Source organism: Wolffia australiana, chromosome 2 (assembly GCF_029677425.1).
Source record: "Wolffia australiana isolate 7733 chromosome 2, ASM2967742v1".
Classification (NCBI taxonomy): Eukaryota; Viridiplantae; Streptophyta; class Magnoliopsida; order Alismatales; family Araceae; genus Wolffia; species Wolffia australiana.
Window position 1 is genome coordinate 8349349 of NC_135836.1, and position 22561 is coordinate 8371909.

Below are 22561 nucleotides of genomic sequence, written 5' to 3' on the forward strand. Positions count from 1 at the left end.
TCTCTCTCTCCTCTCACCTCCTCCCTCTCAGTCTCTCTCTCTCATCTCACCTGCTCCTTCTTTCCCTCTCGCAGTCCCTTTCCTTTTGCACTCTCTCCCTCCCACTTCCCCCTCTCCCTCCTTCAATCTCTCCCTCTCACGTCCACCACTTATCATCCTTTCCTTCCCATCCATCGTCCCTTACCTCAGGACAGGACAATTTTTTTCGTACGACGATTGAAAAAATCGTCCCGTCCTTTCGTCTGGGGATGAATTTCCGTCCCGGTGTTTGTCCAGTCTTGCGAATGGGACGATTTTTTCATCCTGGGACAAAAAAACCATCCAGTCCGCATCCCTGCACTATTGCCACTACTTGGCAAAGTTTTACTCTTAGCAAGGTAACATCAGCAGTGCAACCTCCCTAGTGGGCTTCACACATGGTGCGTGTGATTTAATTTTCTTTTAAAATATTCATTTTTAAATCTATTTTTAATTTATTTTACCCTTGAAATATTCACCACCAAAACTAATGCTGATGCCGAAGGTCATCGTCATCTGCAACCCTATAGCCAGTAGTATGTATGAAGGCTAACAAAAAATCACAATTGGGATCTAACAACATCATTGCCATCACCATCATCATAGTAGTCTACAGTGTTGAAATGGATCATTATGGACGGGGATGGGTGGATGGCTATGGACAGTTTTTGTTTCATCCCGCGTCCCATTTTTTTGGAGTCATCTGAAACCATCCTGTTCAGAATCGTCTTGTCCAAAAACCATGCAGTCGGGGAGCCATCCTCTCTGAAAACTTTCATGTCAGGAAACCAGCACACCTCTGGCATGCTGATGTCGGGTACAGAAAACAATAGAAGTCCTAAGTTGTAGATATTCTTAAATTGAAGAAAAAATCATAAAATTGGAATTTCAGTACATTCGTACCGTTCGTCAATCAACACTTGCTGACAGTCTCCGTCTCATTAGACGTCCGAATCCCTGGACGGGACGGCTTTTTCGTCCCAGGATGAAAAAATTGTCCTATCTCCCTATGTTACAAATGACAGTTACGAACATGTCATTCTCCTCGTCATCCTAAGACAGACGAAGGACGATGACGACGACAACTAATCATTATCCTCATTTCCTCTCAAATATGTTAGTAGGTTGGGTGCCATACATAGGCAAAAAAAACAAACTATACAAATTTTCATTCATCTTCATCGTCATCGTCATCCAGGCAAGAACAATTCAACACCAGACGAGTCGTCATCGTCCTCTCATTCTCGTCTGCGTTGACGGCTTCGACTGCACGGTCAGATTTAAAGTGGGCCAGGCGAGCTGTCGTTCCCGCCACAAGAGCAACATCCTCGACGAGGGACGGTTGACGGTAACGAGCTCTGCTCTTTTAATGGCGTCGCCGTTCTGCGAAATCGGAGAAGACGACGTAGATCCGCTCTTCCATGGCCATCTCCTTCAGTTCTTGCCATCGTTCATGGCGATTTCTTCGGCCGAGCTCCGTCGTCCCTCGCAATCGATGCAGACGGCTCTCTGTGAGGTGTTTGATGGGATCAGACAACGGGAAGGCTGTTGAAGGGCCTGCTTTGATTTGGTTCAAGCGCGATCTCCGATTGGATGATCATCCCGGGCTCGTCCTCGCTGCTTCCCGTCATCCAGTGGTCGTTCCGATTTACGTGTTCGACCCAAGATTCCTCCGCGGTGAGCTTTTCTTCTTGAATATATGGAATTTTTGGATGGAGGGGATTATTTTTATTGGTCTTTTCTTTACGCTTATTAAGTACAACCAAAATATTTTTTATTCAATTTTTTTTCTCTGTGAAGAAATCATCGGATTCTCTTGGATGATCAATTACTTCTGAACTTAGTAGTGCATGAAATGATTCAGGTTTCTGTGTTTTCTGTGAATTGAAATTATGTAGAACTTTTGGGTCTCTTTTAACTTGTAATGGCGATGCACAAATATACGATGAGTCCCTTCTATTATAAATTCATAAACAGAGGTCCACAAAGTCTATTGCACATCCGATAATCTATAGTAAAAAAAATTTGGGCGAGATTCCTTCAAAAAAGAACGACTTTCTGGTTGCAGAATTTATGTTGCAGCATCATCTCCTGCAGGCTATGGAGACGATATTTTAGAATTGCTTCTGTTCTCATTACATGACCTTCGCAAGGCGTTGAGGGATCAGGGATCCGATTTACTTCTCGCATTTGGAGATGCGTCAGATGAAATTATGAAAGTTGCAAATCAGGTCTTGAGCGTCTAATATGCTTTTATTTGGATAAAATTTCCGTGTTTGAAAATTTTGGGGAAGAAACCCTTGAAACAGATATTTATTTTTTTCAAATGTAACAGGTAAAGGCTACCCATATATTTTCAGAAGAGGAGGTCGAGTATAACTTTCGTACAGTCTCCAGCCTTGTGAAGTCATCTTTATCCTCTGCATTATTTTCTTGGGGAAGGCTTGAGTTTTCCACTTGGGAGGCTCCGTTGTATGACATAAAGGTTACACAATGGTGTTAAAATCTGACGCCATAAAATTCCGAAAATAATTTTTTTTTTGCTTTCCAATTTTCAGAGCTTCAGAGAACTTCCCACTTCCTACCGAAAATTTCAAAAATTGAAAATTCCAATTAATGCGCCAGTTTCACCTCCAGTACTGCCCCCCCTGCAAATTGAGCTGTTAGGAGGTGAATTCTTGACAAAGGTCTGACGTCATATTTATAGCTCATTTTTGTTTATCATTTCTTATATTTACGTTTCTTGCAGCCGATTTACCTACACTTGATAATCTCAAGGATTATCTACGCTCCACTGGCTCATTGTTGAACGAAAGCTGGACTTCCATCAAGGGAAAACCAGCTTCATACGTTTTAAGTCGTGGCAAGGTCGGTCGAGGCCTTAAAGAATCGATTCCTGAAGCGGGCATAGGCTCTTTTTCTGATACAAAAGCCACGGCAAAAGGAAAATCCGAACCTTCTGTTTTTCTATCCAGAAAGAGTAACGTTGTAAGGGGAGGCACTGATGTTTTCCTGAATGGATTTGCGGCATACCTGAGATATCTGGAGGGAACAGCAAGGGGCGATTGGCAAGAGTACGTATTTAATCCTAGTAGAATTTGTGATTGCTTCCTCATTCTTCTTCGCCTCTTGTTTTTTTTTCTATTTCTATTTGGGTATCAACATACAAATTAAAAAGCAAAGAAAGGATCATTGATTTTTAATGCCTGTTTTAATCAAACGCAAAAAAGACCGAGTCGAAAAAAAAACCATGCGCCTCCTTCATGATGTGCATGAACTTTAGCACACACGATGTACCTTTCATGACTTCTCTTCTTTCAGCGTTTGAGAATTTAAACCCGCTACATAGAACATAATTTTGGGCTCAAACTCGCATACTTAAAATTCATTCAGTGTGACTTCAACAGGCCGAAAGGTGATTACAAAATTATATCAGAAAACCCTTTTTAAATTTGATGAATCGTTTTCCGGTGTCGCCTAACAGCTTCCAATGTTGAAACGCCTCTCAAAAAAGAAGAATTACTACAGAGAAGTTAAGAAAGATGGATTGGCTCGTGGAAGAATAACCCATCTGAATTGGCTTGTTATCTGTTATGAAACCGGTTTTATGAAGGTTCCGCTTCCTCCTTGAAAACTGATTGATACTGTGTTCTCCATCATTGATGTTTAATCTTACCGGGATGACGATGACAAAATTACTATCGTCATTGTCTCTCATCCACAGGTATGATGACTGCGACGATTGTGTCTTGTTATTGCCTCTCATCTCTCTACCTCTGTCAACCTCTTAAAGATGGCGAGAGACGAGGACAAAATGGTCATGGTCATTCATCTCTGGCCAGGATGAAGTCATGAAGATGACAAAATCATAATTGTGCTGCGGACTATGACGATCATAGCTTTTGGATTGTCCACAAACACTACTTGTACATCCCAATCTATTGTTTCTCATTTACATCCCACAGAATTAAGTACTAATCCATAATGCAAAACCAACTTAGACTCAATGCGGAAGCTCTTTTCATCATTATTACTTTGTTTTTTTCGCAACCAAAAAGTTTTCGGTTGATCATTCTGTGCGCACATTTTAGGGTAATCCAAAATACTCAATGCATGATTGTATGGATCTAGCGTTTATTACTCACCATGTTTTGACTTTAATATTGTGAAGGCTACACGAGAAATTGCGTTATACTGAAAGCAGAGTAGGGGCATCGTTTGGAGCGCTTTTTGGTGCTGCTCTTTCATTGGGAATCGTTTCAAGAAGGAGAGTCCATTATGAAGCTTTAAAATATGAAAAGGAGCGGAATGGAGGTTTCTTATCTCCATTTGGTTATTCTATCTTTACAGTTTCAGCTGCAGTGGATGCGGCTGAGTCGATAGAGGTAATAGTAGGAAAATTTTGAATTTGATTCTCCATTAAATTTAATTTTTTATTCTACATTTTGATTTATATTTCTCATTGCCTTTTGTCTCAAAGCGTACGTAAGACACTTGAGACATTATTCTAGTCTCTCTGCAAAGCTAAAACGCCACCTCTTCATAGCATTTGCTTGTAAAATAGTTTCCATGATTTTAGAGACCAAACTTTGAACCGAGCTATTGTTCCTTGTGGAACAGTGGTATTGGCTGCTTGCCATGAAGAGTCAACTGTATGAAGAAGGCCGCCATCCCATTCGAATATGGCGTTGGAATGGTCACTTGATCCAGGTATTTTCCTTTCCCAATTGAGTTTTGTTAGGCCCAATTAACAGATTTCATACCTTTGTTGGTTTCTGTCATGCAAGTGGGCAGGCCCATTGGGCCTTTGTCCTCTCTCTCTCTCTCTTTATTTTTGTACCCCTCAAGGCTACTGTTTTTTTGAGAAATTACGTTCTACGCATATCTTTGCTGGTTGTGGTTGAGTATGCCTTTTTGATCGAGAAATATGTGCCACATAAGTCCAAGCCCGGAGAAAAATGTCCCAAATCCAATAGGAGATCTATTGGGCCCACTAGAAGAAAGAACCAGGAGATAGTGGGGCCCACCACAAAAGCTAACGGCTAGTGAAAACTAGCCGTTAACTAGCCGTTGGGTGACTGCCCAAACGGCTGCTATAAGTACTGATGAAAAACGTTCATTCATGTACCGTTTTTGTGTGAAATAAAATTATCTCTTTTTCTTACTTTTCTCAACTATCTGCACTTCGACAATCCTCAGCATATTGACATGGTATCAGAGCCAACCAAGTGACTTCTGAAGACTTTCTGCATCAAAGTCATCCCACGGGAGGACTGATTTCGTTCTAAAGGTCAGTATTTTTCCTTATTGATTAGCTACAAAAGTCATGGCAGAGAACATGGCCAAGATTTCGTCTGAAGAAGTAATGCCACCGTTGGGGAATCAGATGATTCTTACCGATAGATGGATTACCACACTTCCGGTTATGGAAAAATGCAATATTTTCAATGGCAGAAATTTATTGTTGTGGGAGAGGACAATTCAAGCTGCCTTAAAGCCCAGGAAGTTGGTACACCATCTTACTGAGGTTTGTCCACCTGACACTCATCCGAATTATCCAAGATGGGTAGTCGAAGAGGAGTATGCGTTTGGGTGGATGTTGGATTCAATTGCTGCAGAACAATTAGTTCAATATTCATCATATGGAACTGCAAAAACACTATGGGAAGCTGTTCATCGAAGTCATTCCAAAAAGAATGACAAGGCCAAAATTATTGACCTTATCATACAAGCTTATACACTCAAACCAGGAGATATGAATGTTCTGACTTACTCAAACAAGCTGAGGGATATCCACAATGAATTAGATCATTGAAGGCCACCCTCTACTGATCCAGTAGCAAGGGCACACGAGGCAACAAATCGATTATGTCAGTTTTTGCAAGTACTTCGGCCAGAATTTGAGACAGTCAGAAGCCAACTCTACAATAGAGAGGATGAGCCTACGTTTGATGAAGCTGTGTCCAAAGTCATGCAGGAGGAAAGCAGACTCAACTCAGCTAGAGGAGCCATTGAAAGCACAGCACATGTAGCAAGAACTCAGAATCAACAAAAGGGTGATTTAGAAAGACCTGTCAAAGATAAGAGCCTGCCCCACAACATGCCAAGTTAGGCCTACACAGGCCCTAATTTGGCCTCTAAACGGGCTCCAAATCATGCCCCAAAATCGCTCCTAATCGGGCCCACTTACAGCCCAAATCGGGCCCAATTCCCAAGGCCAACGGCTAGTTAAACTAGCCGTTGGAATTGCCAGGCGAGAGCCGTTGGAGGGTCTGCATGTATTGGCATCGGAAGTCTGCACATCCAACACATTGGTGAGTTAAAACATGTGTTGCATGTACCAAAACTATCTATAAATCTAGTATCTGTACAGCAACAAGCAAAATGTAGGGAGTATAATATCCTATTTGATAATCTGGATGCTTATTTATGTCATAAGGAGCTCGGGTGGAGGATTGAACTAGCTAGGGTTCATCAAGGGCTCTACTACCTTCCCATGGGACACCCAGGAGATACACCCAAGGTGGCAGAAGTGAGGCTATCTCGTGAGGAAACAGCTATAGAGACGCATCAAAGAATGTGTCATCCATCCTATCATCTTCTGAAACATTTGTATCCAAATTTGTTTAAGAACATTCTTGTTGAAAATTTCGTTTGTGAGGCATGCCAATTGGGAAATTTTAAGAGGGGTACATGCCCACCAAGTCATACACGAATGCTAAAGCCTTTCCAGATCATTCACTGTGATGTCTGGGGGCCATCTCCCCAAGCAGACATACTAGGATACCGGTACTTCCTAGTATGTACGGACGATTATAGTAGATAAAGTTGGGTCTTTCTATTCAAACATAAGTATGAGGTTACCAAAAATCTAAAAGGATTGTGTAACCTCATAAAAAGGCAGTTTGGTGATCAAGTTCAAGGATTAAGAACAGACAATGCAAAATATTTTCTTAATACTGAGCTCACTGATTATAGTAGATAAAGTTGGGTCTTTCTATTCAAACATAAGTATGAGGTTACCAAAAATCTAAAAGGATTGTGTAACCTCATAAAAAGGCAGTTTGGTGATCAAGTTCAAGGATTAAGAACAGACAATGCAAAATATTTTCTTAATACTGAGCTCACTGAATTCTTTATGTCTGAAGGAATAAGACATGAAACATCATGTCCATACACTCCACAACAGAATGGTGTAGCTGAAAGAAAAATAGGAGATATTGTGGATAAAGGAAGAACATTCTTAATCCAAGGGAATGTTCCTACAAATTTATGGGGTTTTTCTGTTATGACATCTGCACACCTTATCAATCGACTTCCCTCAAGCATTCTAGCATTCAAAAGTCCACCTGACTTGCTTGAGGCATACTACCCAAATGTGAGATTAAAAACAGGTTTACCCCCAAAGATATTTGGTTGTGTTGGTTATGTGTAGAATCACACACACAAACAGAATAAGTGGTCAACAAAGGGGTTGAAATGTGTATTTGTGGGATATTCTATTACACAAAAAGGATATAAATTCTACCATCCTATCACTCGTAAGTACATAGTCACCAAGGATGTGATCTTTGATGAAAAATATTTTTATTACAAACCAAGAGGCACTGAGTCACACTTAGATACTGCTTCTATACTCAATAGTGAGGCTGCAAGACTTGAATTACAACCTGAACATACTCCTGAATCAGTACAATTTCCAGATAGGTATCAAGTATTCGACAATGAAGTCAGAACAAGTATCAGGGATAATTCCCCGAGAACTGATCAGGAGCTCAGATTAATTGAACCTAGGATAGAGAATGTAGCTGAACAAACTTCCACATCATCCCAACTTACTCCATACCCAAAATACTACCAACGAAAGAAAAAGGATCGTCAACCTGAAGACACGGATTTGGGTGAAGGGGAAGAGGTAGAGGTACCCATTGAAGGGGGAGTAATCTCTGAAGACGCAAATAATACTGACCCTATAACTGAACGAGGTCATTGGCCAATTGCTCTGAGAAAGGGGACTCAAAAATTTGTGAAATACCCCATGGCAAACTGTCTAAACTATGAGAAAGTATCATCCAAATACCAGGTATTTCTAACTAAGATCCAAGACATTACTATTCTTAAGTCCACAAAAGAAGAAATGAACAATATTAGTTGGAAAGGAGCAATGGATGAAGAGATGAGAGCACTAGTACAAAATAAAACCTGGGAAATTGTGGATCGTCCCAAAGATAAGAAATCTGTGGATCGTAGATGGGTTTATACTATAAAGTGCAACTCGGATGGAAGTTTAGACAGGTACAAAGCATGAATTGTAGCTAGAGGGTTTACTCAGACATATGGAATTGACTACCAGGAAACATTTGCCCCAGTTGCTAAAATGAGCACCATTAAAATTCTTATATCTTTGGCAGTTAATCTAGATTGGCCAATAACCCAATATGACATTAAAAATGCTTTTTTACATGGAGACCTCAAGGAGGAAATCTACATGAATATTCCTCCAGGATATGAGAACCAACAGAACAAAGGAAAGTGTGTAGACTACAAAAGGCTTTAGATGGTTTGAAACAACCACCTCGAGCATGGTTTGGAAGATTTACCCAAGCCATGAAGATGTTAGGATATAACCAGTGTAATGGAGAACACACTATGTTTTTTAAACATTGTACAACGGATCTACTAACTATTTTAATAGTATATGTAGATGACATAATAATCACTGGGAACAATTTGGAAGAAATAAAGAGACTTGAAGAACACCTGAATGAGAACTTTCAGGTTAAACACTTAGGACCCTTAAAAGTATTTTTTAGGCATAGAGTTTGCGAGATCAAGTGAGGGAATCTTAATGACACAACAAAAATATATATTAGATCTTCTAAATGAAACAAAACAGGTGAACTGTCAAATAAGTGAGACACCAATTGAGGTAAATCATAGGCTAACTTTGAGTGAAAGTGACCCAAAAGTAGAAACTACTTCATACCAAAGTCTAATAGGAAAACTTTTGTACTTAGCATATACTTGACCAGATATAAGTTATGCTGTGAATGTACTAAGTCAATTTATGCACTCACCTAGAAATTCGCATTTTCAAGCTGCTAACAGAATTCTCAGGTACCTAAAGGGAACACCAGGCCTGGGCATTGCACACCGATGAACAGGTAAGATTGATCTTATCTTATACATTGACTCTGACTTTGCTAGTTCTCGACTTGATTATAGGTCAACTACGGGATATTGCACAATTCTGGGAGGAAACTTAGTTACATGGAGGAGTGTGAACAAGAAAACACTACTTCTTAATAAAGAAACGAAAGAGATTACAGGGTTTTATAGGAAGCCCTAATGGGCTGACTAGAGATAGGGCCCTTAATGGGCTAACAAGAGAGAGAAAAATACAGAAACGATAATAATCATATCAACACTCCCCCTCAAGCTGGAGCGTGGATGTTTTCCACACCCAGCTTGGAACAGAGCTCCTCAAACCTAGGGGCATGAAGCCCTTTGGTGAAGATATCTGCAAGTTGTTCAGCGGACGGAACATATGGCGTGCAAAAATCTCCCGATTCAAGCTTCTCTTTGATGAAATGGCGATCGATCTCAATGTGCTTTGTACGATCATGCTGAACGGGGTCATGAGCAATGCTAATCGCCGATTTTTTGTCGCAGAACAGCTGGACAGGGGAGATAACTGAACACCGTAGCTCACGAAGAAGCTGGGTAATCCAAAGTGCTTCACACAGACCATGCGCAAGGGCACGGAACTCCGCTTCAGCACTCGATCGGGAGACCACCTTCTGCTTCTTGCTCCTCCAAGTAATCAGATTGCCGCCCAAGAAGGTGCAATACCCAGATGTGGACCGACGATCAACCACAGAACCGGCATAATTGGCGTCGGTGTAGACTTCAAGACGCAGGCCGGTATGGTGACGAAAGAATAGTCCACGGCCAAAGGTGCCCTTCAGAAAACGGAGGAGACGATGAGCAGCATAGAGATGGCTCCTGCGAGGAGTCTGCATAAACTGACTCAGAACACCCACTGAATATGCAATGTCCGGACGAGTGTGGGTGAGATAAATCAGTTTGCCCACAAGTCTTCTATATGGTCCAGGCTCAGCAAGCTCATCATCCGCATCGGCACCAAGTCGATGATTCGCATCAATCAGTGTCGAAATAGGCTTGGAGTCCTCCTTTCCAAGCTCACAGAGAAGATCCACCGTATATTTTCTCTGACAAATGAAGATCCCGTCTGAAGAATAGGCCACCTCGATGCCAAGAAAATACCTCAACGGGCCAAGGTGGCGAATAGCAAACTCGGACGAGAGATACATAGCCAGCTGAGTAATGGTCTCTGTATCATCACCCGTGATAATAATGTCATCCACGTACACAAGAAGAATAGCGACTCCCCCTGACGTGGAATGGCGGTAGAAGAGGGTATGATCTCCATTACACTGGCGGTAGCCCCGGTGCTTCATGGCCATTGTGAAACGGCCAAACCACGCACGAGGAGATTGCTTCAAGCCATATAAAGCTTTCTTCACGCGACAGACAACTGACTTTGGAGTCGACGGCACTACGGAAGTATAGCCAGGAGGTAGTGCCATGTAGATCTCCTCAGTCAAATCACCATGCAGAAAAGCATTTTTAACATCATATTGCTGCAAAAGCCAGCTACGATCTGCAGCAAGAGCCAAGAGAATCCGGACAGTATTCATCTTGGCGACAGGAGCAAACGTTTCCTGATAATCAATGCCATGCTTCTGTGTGAACCCTTGCACCACAACACGTGCTTTGTGTCTCTCAATAGAGCCGTCGGAATTGTGCTTCACAGCATAAACCCAACGACTACCCACCAAATGCTTGCCTGGCGATAGTGGAACAAGATCCCATGTCTCATTTAGAGCAAGGGCGTGGAGCTCCTCCTCCATAGCCTGACGCCAATGCGGAAATGAGAGGGCAATGTCCACCGTCTTCGGAAGGGAGATGGCATCAAGGGAGGTAAGAAGGGCATGATAGGATGAGGAGAGACGATGAGAGGAGGTAGAGGCTTCTAAGGGATAGAGGGGAGAAGGAAGAGGGGAAGACAACATGGCTAATGAGGAGTTTTCTGGAGGTGTGGAGGAGGAGGGAGGAGGGACGACTGGAGAAGGGGCAACCCGAGGCTTGCGACGAGCAAGGGTGATACCGTAACGCTTTTCAGGCGGGCAGCGGCATATAGGAAGCGGTGGGACCGAAGAAGGTTCGGCAGGAGTGGAGAAATCAGCAGTAGGAGCAGGCGGAATCTCCATAGAAGGTTCGGACACGGGGGCTGGTGGAGAACTGGGGAACACGGTCTCTATAGGAACCACGAGAGGAGACGCGCTTGGAGGAGTAAACGAGGAAGGGCTAGGGACTGGTGACGAGGAAGAGGGTGGAGGAAGAATGAGAAATTCAAGTGGATCGGGTTGAGGTGAAGAAGGTGGTAGAATTGGAGGAGAAGGAGAGTAATATGGAAGAAGTTCATCAAAGGTGGCATCCTTGTTGACGATAAAACGACGAGAGAGTGGATGATAACAGATATAACCTTTTTGGGTGGAAGAGTATCCAACGAACACACACTTGAGGGCACGAGGGTTGAGCTTATCACGACCAAGTTGATGGTTAGGCGCATAACAGACACATCCGAAAACACGAGGGGTGAGATTGGTTCGGAGAGAGAGGTTTGGAAAAGAATGCTGAAGACGATCAATTGGAATGGAATAGTCAAGCACTCGAGATGGGAGGCGATTGAGGAGATGGAATGCAGTGGAGACGGCTTCACCCCAGAAATATTTAGGCACATGCATGTGGAAGAGAAGGCTCCGGGTCATGTCAAAGATGTGACGGAATTTTCTTTCTGCAACACCATTTTGTTGGGGGGTATATGGGCAGGAGGTTTCATGGATAACGCCTTTTTCTTGGAAGAAGGTGCTCAACGTGGAGTTGACGTAGTCTTTAGCATTGTCGGAGCGGAAGCGACTAATGGATGTAGAAAATTGGGTTTGAATAAGAGAATAGAATTGGGGAAAAACACGAGATATCTCCGATTTATTCTTTAAGAAATACGCCCAAGTGAATCGAGTAGCGTCATCAATGAAAATGCATAACCACCGAGTGCCGGAAGTGCTATGAACTGGGGATGGTCCCCACACGTCGGTGTGAATAAGAGAGAAGGGAGTCGATGAATGAGAGGACGAGAGAGGATACGTAGTACGATGATGTTTTGCCATTCGACAAGCGTCACAAACAAACCGGTCCACAGAATGACCTTGAAAGAGTTTGGGAAATAGACGATAAAGAGTGACGAAGGAAGGATGGCCGAGACGTCGATGGAGAAGCCACAAACGCTCGTGAGAGGCCGAAAGGGAAACGGCGACAGCAGCAACAGCAAGAGAGGTCGAAGGAGGCCGAAGAAGATAGAGCCCCTCATGCTCCTCAGCAATGGAAATCGGCTTCCCCGACACCTTATCACGATAAAAACATGAAGTAGAAGAGAATGTAAGATCTTGGTTCAAATCGCGAACAAGGCGAGATAAGGAGAGAAGATGATGGGTAAGACGGGGAACATGAAGGACTTTAGGTAGAGTTATTGAAGAGGAGAGGGCCACACGACCAATTCCTACCACGGTGAGAAGATCTCCGGAAGCAGTCTTGACTTTGGAAGATCCAGAGACAGGTTCATAAGTCACAAAGGTTCGGGGATTAGGTGTCATGTGAGCGGTAGCACCGGAATCAAGAAGCCAAGCGGAAGATGAAGAAGGGTTTCCGGAAGGGAATGGAGATGTAGGAAGAATGGTGGACATACCTGCGTGGGCCAAGGAGCATGAGCCCACGACTGGAGGATCAAGCAATCGGCGCAGACGTTCCATTTCCTCCGGAGTAAAACTGGCGGGCGAGGCACTTGTCGGGAGAAGACCATACGGCAGCGGTACTTGACCCGGAGTAGGCACGTGACTCACAGAAGGTGCGACAGTAGCAAGATTGCTCTGTTGCATGCGTTTTCGTTGAAGCTTGTAGCACGTCTCTTTGGAGTGACCTCGCTTCTTGCAGTAGTTGCAAAAGAGCGAAGGATCACCCTTAGGAGACTCCTCGGTCCGAGCAGTCGGACTACGCGGCAAAGTGCCGGGTGGTGTAGTCGTCGATGGGCGCGCAGACGAAGAGGACTGTGCTACAAGTGCCGAAGCCGAGTTCTGGGTCTGCTGAAAGCGAGATTCTTCAACCCTCACACTGCGGAGTGCATCCTTGAAGGTAAGACCAGTCTCCCGATGTATAAGCTGAGCCCGTACCGCTTCATGATAGACCGGTCCACTTGACGCAGGTTGGCGGCCCGATGCACCAATTCGTACAGAGTCGCAATGTTGTGCTTCTTAGAGTGGCTCTCGAGTGCCGCTTCCCAGACCGCCCAAGCCGACTCTAGAGACAGGAATTCACCCTTAACATTGGGTGAAATACTGTCCAAGAGCCATCGATGAACCACCCCCTCAATGTCCAGCCAGTCATAATACTTGAGATCGGTCCGGGGAGGTCCGTCTTCTAGAAGATGGCGCATGAGACGCCCCTTTAAAGTGATCTGGACGTACTGGCGCCATTGCAGAAGATTAAATCCAGTAAACATGCCATCCGGAGGCATCCTAGGCAGAGAAAATGGTCCAGGGGAGGACGACCAATTCCCGGACTCAAGAGGCACCGCAGATGCATGTGGTGTCGATACCGGCGTCGAGTCTGGCGTAACAGTAGAGGTCTGGGCTTCTGGCGAATCAGCAGCAACCGGATTCGTCATTGTAGGATCCGGAGACTCAATCAGAGTAGACCACGGTCAGAAGGTGCTGCACCGAGCAGTGGGATCGGCAAGAGCTGATGGCTCGACTGAGGCAGATACACGGCACGGTGGATGACGCGGCCGAAGCAGGCAGATACACGGCGCGGCTGACTGCTGCGCTGCGCACGCCGGCTGCGCTGCGTGGCTGGCTGCTGCGCGCTGCGGCTGCGGCGCTGGCGGCGGCGCTGCGCGACGGCTGGCAGCTGCTTGCGGCGGGCGGCTGCTCGCGGCGAGCGACGGAAGATGGCGCACGGCGAACTGCTGCACGCGACCCCAGATGCAGGGTACGGCGGACGGCGATGGACCGGAGCGCGAGATCAGGGGGACGTGAGAATCGCCAGAGATCGGAGCGCAAGGTCAAGCCCAGGAAACCCAGATTAGGGTTAGGGTTATGGCTCTGATACCATGTGAACAAGAAAACACTACTTCTTAATAAAGAAATGAAAGAGATTACAGGGTTTTATAGGAAGCCCTAATGGGCTGACTAGAGATAGGGCCCTTAATGGGCTAACAAGAGAGAGAAAAATACAGAAACGATAATAATCATATCAACAAGGAGCAAGAAGCAGAGCGTAGTATTAAAATCCACCACAGAAGCTCAATTTCGGGCAATGTGAAAGGGAATTGATGAAGCAATGTGGATCAAGAACTTATTAGAAGACTTGAAGATGACTTTTCTAAAGCCAATTATTATCCGCTGCGACAACAAATCGGCCATCAGTATAGCTCATGACCCAGTGGATCATAACCGAATGAAGCATGCAAACATAGACAGATTTTACATACAGGAACACTTGGAACAAGGAGACCTGAATACGGAGTACGTGAGCTCTGAAGAACAATGTGCAGATATTTTCACTAAAGGGTTACCAATCAAGAGAACCAAATATTTGAGATCCAAGCTTGGAATGATAAGTATACATTCCTGCACTTGAGGGGGAGTGTTGAGAAATATGTGCCACATAAGTCCAAGCCCAGAGAAAATGGCCCAAATCCAATAGGAGATCTATCGGGCCCACTAGAAGGAAGAACCAGGAGATAGTGGGGCCCACCGCAAAAGCTAACGGCTAGTGAAAACTAGCCATTAACTAGCCGTTGGGCGACTGCCCAAAAGGCTGCTATAAGTACTGATGAAAAACGTTCATTCATGTACCGTTTTTGTGTGAAATAAAATTATCTCTTTTTCTTACTTTTCTCAAATATCTGCACTTGGACGATCTTCAGCATATTGACATTTTTGTACCCCTCAAGGTTACTTTTTTTTGAGAAATTACGTTCTACGCATATCTTTGCTGGTTGTGGTTGAGTATGTCTTTTTGATCGACTTAGTGAACATGATATTCAAGAAATATTGGAGAATAAAGTCAGAGCCTATTGAAATGTTTCGGATGTTAGAGTCCTGATAAGGACTCATCACAGAAGGCCTGGTCAACAGGTTCAGCCAGTTACTGAGCCTTAGGTGAGAAAATAACTGATTCTTGAGAATCTTTGGGTTATAAATACTCCCCTATTAAGGTCACTAGAGACACCTGTTGATGAATGATCATTTTATGGTTTCTTCACATGAGGAGCTGTATCGGGCTGCCGTTAGGGCAAGATCTCCCGATTTAGAAGTTCTTGAGGGTTCATTAACTTATCGCTCTCTCCTCTTTTCCCATTCTTCTTCCATCTCTCCCATTCTCCTCTCTTTCTCTCGTCACATTTCTTGATTTTGTAAGATCTACATGGAAATCATAACATCCGAAAACATGATTGAGAGAGTGGCAGGGCGATGGGAAGGGCCCACCACCCTGAGTGCCTAGATAGATATACTGATAAAAAAACCAATGGGAAGGGCTCACTGTCTATGGTCTCATCTTCTCTACTTATTGAGAACCATTAACACTGAAGAATATCGTGATGTATTGGAGAAAAGAAGGTGGAGTAGATAGACAGAGATAAGAAGAGAAAAAGAACCACACTTTATTTACAACACATCGTTCTTATATGTACATATCAGCCATAACGGCTAGTTTGCGATTAGCCCATAACGGCTAGTTTGTAACGGCTAGTTTGACTAGCCGTTACTTACCCGATTTGGCATTTAAGTAAATCGGGTAATCTTTTATTGGGGCCATGTGTACTATTTGTGGGCCTGATCCAAGTCCGATTCACAAATGTATACATTTGACAACACATTCGACAACAAACTCCAACACCGAAAAGACCCACAACCAATTCTCTCTCGCTTATAACAAACTATGTACACCATTTTACAGGGGTGTGGCTTAACTTCAGGAGCTACTCATCATTAGACTGAAAAATGCATCGAGAGATGAAATTTTAATGTTTCAAAGGATATTGATTCAATCCCACATTTTTCAGAAAACACGAACGTTCATCTTTATTGGTCTGCTCTAAATGTAACTCTCTCAAAGCAATCAATTTTTTTCTGTTGTTAAATGCATCATTTATCGAAATTATTTGAAGAAGCACAGGTTTCTTAAATGATGAGGATGAAACTGGAAGCTGTGTCTCATTTCAATTCATAAAAGATGGTGCTGATCCTGATGAATCATCTTTACTAGAATGAACATTGTATTGCTGATACAGCCCAAACGTATCAAAAAACATCCTCCCAGTAACAATCAAGAAACATAGGTAGGTCGGAGGATCCGACTAAAGAGAGGTAGTTCACATGCAGGTAACTGAAACAAATAATCAGAAATCAGAGATACAGAGATAAAACAGGGGAAAACTCGATAGAGCTTGCCTTCTCTGGTTCAGCAGGCTCGTTCCTGATTCTCCAGCCTCGTTGACCCTGCAACTGCCGTTCTTGAAAAGGGCTTCCAGTAACCATCTATCTGTCGCACTCCCCCCCCTCTTTGGTTGACCATTCTTCCTTTTGTCCCTTCTTTGATAATTCTTGAATAAAATGTATCAATTACTCTGACTTCATGGCATCAGATTGTGCATTCTCCATAGTCTCACAATCTTTTTGGAAATCCGCTCAACATTGAGGTTGTTTTGCATATCTGTCATAATCATCTGAAAAACCAAGAAGTTAAATCTGGGTGTGGAAGAAAAATCCCTCAGAGCTACAAAATTTCATGACTTGGTAATTTTCCTGATGCAGTACACGGCTGTGGGGACGGAGGGTCCTGCAGTTCTCATGGTTCACGGATTTGGCGCATTTTCCGAGCATTACAGGGACAATATTTCAGGAATAGCTAATGATGGGAACAGAGTCTGGGCAATCACGCTTTTAGGATTTGGTAGATCGGAGAAACCAAACGTGAGGTACTCAGAACTACTCTGGGCTGAATTAGTGAGAGATTTTATTGTAGATGTCATTGGAGAACCAGTCCATATCGTCGGTAATTCAATCGGAGGTACTTGTTAAATTTTTTTTTCTCAGAATAGACTTCTCAGTTTACATTATTCCTTTTTTAAAAAATAATTTTATATTATTTGATATTTCGTTTATCCCTTGGGCTTCCCTGCAGGCTATTTTATTGCTTTGGTAGCTGGACTCTGGCCCGAGTTGGCTAATACGGTTGTCCTCTTGAACACCGCTGGTTCAGTTATCCCTGGTTATTCATCTCCGCTATTAATGGAAGAGGCAAGGGAATTTTATCCTCAAAAATATTCCGTGTGAATTATTGCATGGTTTAGTATTTCGCATGTTCTTATACATCATTAAGCTATCTTCAAACTTACTCTTATATTCTTCACGAATTTACTCTCTATACGAGGAAATTGATCATTCCTTTCATGAATGGATTTTTGTACAAACTTTCTGAGTTTAGCTGCAATTATATTATGCCTTTTTCCCATTACGCGACCCCTAACCATAACATCATTAATAATTATTAGAAATTGGATAAATTTGGTTTTTCTATACTAGTATTGTGATATCTTAATGCCTCAACTGTGAATTTATTACTTTTTTTTTCAAGAATGATATTTTTTTGGCTGAATGTATCCCAAATTTGGCAACTGTGCTCCTCAATCTTCAGACTAAGTTCATTTTTCTCTCAGACGAGACCATCATGGTTGACATGGATAGGCTCTCGGCTGCTGCTGGCATACCTGAAGCTTAACGCCGAGAGCATACTGAAGAAATTCTACCCCATTGTACAAAAACTCAAATATTACCAGAAATTTGCTGCAATTATCATGTACCTGTTCTTAATTTTTCTAAATTCTTTCGCAGAATCCGACTCGAGTGGACGAACCCCTCCTCCAAGAAATGCTGAGAGCAGTATCCTCACCCACTAAGTTCAATATTGAGTACATAGCTTTCTTTACCGAGTGTCGTTTGTCCTTTACTTAGTTTTGTAGTCTGAGGACCCAGGAGTGCTCATTGTCATGGAGGGCATCTTCAATTTCAATTTGGGCATTCCTCTAAACTATCTCTTGTCATCTTTCGGTGGGAAGGCTCTCATCATTCAGGTATACATCTCTACCCCATTGATGTAGGTTTTCTGATCCAATCAATAAGACTTTAATATACTTCCTCTACTTGATTCAAATACAAGGACTTCGGCATTTGATATCTCTCTCCAAAGTAGGGAATCAAAGACTCCAATTCCATACATTTCCTCTACCTAGCTGATCCCTCTCTCCTCAAATTGTAGGTTTTCTAACTCAATTAAAAGGGCTTTCTTGTATTCCTCTACCATTCCTTGACACGGACAACACAAATTGATTTCTCTCTAAACGAGGGAATCAAATACAGATTTACATTTATATTCCTCTAAACTGTAGGTTTTCTACACCAATCAAAAGACATATGTAGTTTTCTCCACGCAGTTCTTGAACACGGACAGCACCATTTTGATTTACATCTCTTAATTAGGGAATCAAAGACCAGACTTCTATTTATTTCTTTTACCCGATTGATATCTTTCAAAATCCTAGGGTTTTTAAATCAATCAGAAAGACTTTAATGTATATCCTCCACCCAATTCCTAGACAGGGATAGCAGCATTTGATGCGTCTTTTATAGTGATGAATCAAAGACCCGACCTCTACATATTTCCTCTCTCTCTCTCTCTCTAAAGTCTCGGTTTTCTAAACCAACTAAACAGATTTTTATATATTTCCTCTACCGAATTCTTGGACGCCGAAATCAACATTTGATGTATCCCTCTAAACTAGGGAACCAAAGACCCTCTACCCAATGCCCTGAAGAGACTATCCATGATCAGAGAACATTGCAAGGGAGTCGCCATCAAAGAACTACATGCAGGTAATTATTATTTATCGCCGACCAGAACAAATTATTCCTCTCATAAATTTAAAAACACCTGCAATTCTCTTCGTTTCTTCGTCTAGGTCACTGCCCCCATGACGAGCAGCCCAAATTGGTCAACTCAATCATAATAGAATGGATCAATAAGGCAGCCGCTGTCTCCTCTTCTTGAAATCAAAGGTGAAATACTCTGTAAAATTTCTCACCAACCAAGCAGAAGAAGCTTCAGAAGAGCCATCCGTATGTACAGCCCGTTCTTCGCCTGCCTGAAGTACGCGGCCCTCGGATCAGCATCCACATCATGTGTAATCTGAAAAAGAGGCAAGTCCAAAGATAAATTATTCCTCTTGTTTGAGCAAGACTAGTGCATGCCCGCCGCCTATCAGGCTTGGATAAATTATTTCTCACCAGCGGCATCGTCATCCTATCTCTGCATCGATGACGATGCCAACGATGAACTTGTCATCTTCATCTTCATGCCAGATGAATGAGGGGAGATAGAGAAAGTCACATTTAGTTGGAGAAAACTATAGTACATAAAATACTCTTCCTCCTCTCGTCATCATCTCGTCTGCCTCATTTGTCTGTCTTAAGGATGACGGGGACGAAGGCGAATCATCCATGTCAACCTTGTCTGCAGACAAGGGATGAAGACGATGAAGATGATCTTGTAATTATCATCCAGTTAAAAACAAATCATGAGCAGAATGACTGCAAACCCTCCTGCCTATATACCTCATCTAGCCTTGGAAGAGGATGCATGATGACAGACTCTTTGGGAAGAACATCAAGAACATTCCTGTCCACTATATACTTTCCCCGGGCTTCTTCGTAGAGATCTATCCTTTCCCCAAATCTTTCCTTCTGGATCCTTGTCTGGTAGATCACATCACATTTGGAGGCAACCTCCATCAGATCATCACTCTCTTCCCATTCCACCCCCTTGCCGGTGAGATACTCCTTTATATCATCCTGTCAGAGAGAAGAAAGAAGTTTGCTTCTGCAGACTATGGGGATGAGGAGCTGATGCCAAATGGGGAAAACTTAATACCTTCATCTTCACGACATCTGGAGACACAAAGTAGATCTTTACGCCTTTGTACTTTGCGATGAGGTAGGCCAGGGACCTTACAGTCCTTCCATGAGCGAGATCTCCGACTAGCCCGAGGCTTATGCCGTCCAACCTACCAATTTCTCTCTCGATGGTGTACACATCCAGCAGTGCCTACACATGATATGCATAAACCCTAAACCTTAAACCCTAAACTCTGAGTAGTTCAGAGCACAGGCAACAAAACCTGAGTGGGATGCTGGCCTGGGCCGTCCCCGGCGTTGATTATGGGGATCCCAGCTGCGATAGCTGCTCTCCGGGCTGAGCCGCTCTCAAAGTGCCTCATGACAATGATGTCTGCATAAGCCTCCACTGTCCTTATTGTATCTGCGCATAGCGACCGTAATTCTTCAGATTATTTGATCAGACTTTTAGCAGACAAGATATACGTAGATGTATATATATATATATATATATATACATCAATATAGAGACAGAGACTTGGAGTCCCATATCACAGTAAGATACATTGGATGAATTTTCATGGATTGATTGCTGATATTGACAGACGGATGGATGGATACATAAAGTGAGAAGTATGAATCAATGGATGGTTGGATGGATCGACTGATATATACATACATATAAATAGATTGAGAGAGATGGATCCATATAGTTATATAGACTATGACACCAATCGATGAATGAACAGATGGATGGGTGAATAGACACACATCAATCCATACGCGGAGAAAGATAATATACATTAAAAGATGCATATATTTATTTCGAGAGAGCTATATTTTTAAAATAATTTACTTAGAGAGAGATTTTCGAGAGAAACGGATGGATATATTAATTTAGAAAGAGACATTCAGGAGCACCACAACAATAGATTGATGAATAGATCGACAGATTATAAGACACCACATATTTGCAAAGATGGACGGATCTTTAGATGCAATCGATGCAATAGATATATCTCTAATGGATCAACACATGCAGCATCATAGATCAAGGCATAGATGGAGGAAGAGAGAGAGATGAACCTTCGAGGGTTTCTCCCTTGGCGGCGGAGGAGAACTCCCTGGCGTTCTCGGTGGTGAGGACCTCGCCGCCGAGGCGCTTCATGGCGGACTCGAAGGAGAGCCGCGTCCTGGTGGAGGGCTCGTAGAAGAGCGTGGCCATGAGCTGCCCCTTGAGCATCTCGCTGCCCTTCGATCCCATCTCTATCTCCTCCATCTCTCTGGCCACCTCGAAGATCCTCGTCAGCATCTCCCTGTCGAACTGCTGCGCCTCCACGACGTCCTCCAGCTCGAACCGCCCCCCCTTCGCGGTCAGACCGCAACGAGCTCCCCCGCGCCATTGCCGACCGCCGGTCCGGACCCTCGCCGACCGAGGGTTCGGTCGGCCGACCGTAGCCCTCAGCCCCCCGGGGACTACCTGCCTGGACAGCGCCGCCATGGATCTCTCTATCTTCCTTTCTCTACTATCTCCTCTCTTTAATAGAGAATCAGTGGCCCACTGATTCTCTATTAAAGAGAATCAGTTCCCTAGGTCCCAGTATAGTTCAGGGACGCGGACGGGACGATTTTTCGTCCCGGACGAAAAATCGTCCCGTCCGGGGTTACAGACGAATTCGGGCCGAAAATTCGTCACAGGGACGAAAAAACCGTCCGTCCGGAGGTGTCAGATGATGGACTGACGGATGTGGACGAAAAACTGCCGGATTCATGTCCGACGGTTGAGATCTCGCCATGTGGCCTCGCTATGCCAATTTGCATCAAGGTCCTTGTGTTTTTTAGCACATGCAAACTGACGCCGCTCAGAATTAGTTGTATATGTATCCATTTGCATTCTCTCTCCTCCATATTTCCCTTAGAAAAATCTATATTAATATATTAAAAATATAGTGGGTTTTTTCGTCCGGGATGAATTTCGGGACGAAAATGCATCCCAGGAGGACTGGACAGGACGAAAATCCATCCCGAGATTATTGGATGGGTCGGTTCTTTTGTCGGTGGATGAAGAACCCTCCCGTCCTTCGTCCCTGAGCTAACATTGGAAGGACGGGACAAAATTTGTCCCGTCCCGTTCTTCGTCCATGTCTGGGACGAACCAGAACTATATCAATGGGACCTAGGAACGCTAGGGACGTGACGGCCCAGACATGATGAAACGGATGACAAAACATGACGGTGACATGACGAAACATTCATCACATCAACGTCCTGTCCCAGCATATAAGAACTCGTCATGTTCCCGTCACCGTCCCTCCCTACGGAGTCCCGTTACATCCCTTCTTGAACGGAGGGGTATATCTCCAATTATTCATAGGCGATGACGAAAATCAAAATGACCATGTCACATGGCAAAATCTCAGCCATAGGAAAGATTAAAAGTAATGATTTTT

The 22561-nt window shown here is 43.5% G+C and overlaps 2 protein-coding genes across 2 annotated transcripts; one reads left to right on the forward strand and one right to left on the reverse strand.

The window, feature by feature from the left end:
• Positions 1-1362: 1362 nt before the first annotated feature.
• LOC144716713 (DNA photolyase) lies at positions 1363-19456 on the forward strand. The gene is made up of 14 exons (XM_078591929.1): positions 1363-1695; positions 2116-2249; positions 2354-2503; positions 2577-2688; positions 2768-3092; positions 4190-4403; positions 4639-4728; positions 16977-17232; positions 17347-17462; positions 17882-17977; positions 18057-18104; positions 18185-18295; positions 19004-19094; positions 19181-19456. Exons 1-14 carry the CDS (start codon positions 1440-1442, stop codon positions 19267-19269), a joined length of 2088 nt encoding a protein of 695 aa, XP_078448055.1. The 5' UTR covers positions 1363-1439; the 3' UTR covers positions 19270-19456.
• Positions 19071-21639, reverse strand: PYRB (PYRIMIDINE B). Its single transcript, XM_078591931.1, has 5 exons — positions 21198-21639; positions 20396-20535; positions 20149-20322; positions 19833-20069; positions 19071-19407 (listed from the first exon to the last, which is right to left on the reverse strand). The coding sequence occupies exons 1-5, from the start codon at positions 21610-21612 to the stop codon at positions 19300-19302; spliced, it is 1074 nt and encodes a 357-aa protein (XP_078448057.1). The 5' UTR covers positions 21613-21639; the 3' UTR covers positions 19071-19299.
• Positions 21640-22561: the final 922 nt, after the last annotated feature.

Coding starts and splice junctions, on each gene's coding strand:
- PYRB (XM_078591931.1), bottom strand. CDS start 21,612: ATGGCGGCGCTGTCCAGGCAGGTAGTCCCCGGGGGGCTGAGGGCTACG. Junction 20,536..21,197: donor CAAGGGAGAAACCCTCGAAG/GTTCATCTCTCT, acceptor CGCTATGCGCAG/ATACAATAAGGACAGTGGAG. Junction 20,323..20,395: donor CAGGCCAGCATCCCACTCAG/GTTTTGTTGCCT, acceptor TATCATGTGTAG/GCACTGCTGGATGTGTACAC.
- LOC144716713 (XM_078591929.1), top strand. CDS start 1,440: ATGGCCATCTCCTTCAGTTCTTGCCATCGTTCATGGCGATTTCTTCGG. Junction 2,504..2,576: donor CTCCGTTGTATGACATAAAG/GTTACACAATGG, acceptor TCCAATTTTCAG/AGCTTCAGAGAACTTCCCAC. Junction 3,093..4,189: donor GCAAGGGGCGATTGGCAAGA/GTACGTATTTAA, acceptor AATATTGTGAAG/GCTACACGAGAAATTGCGTT.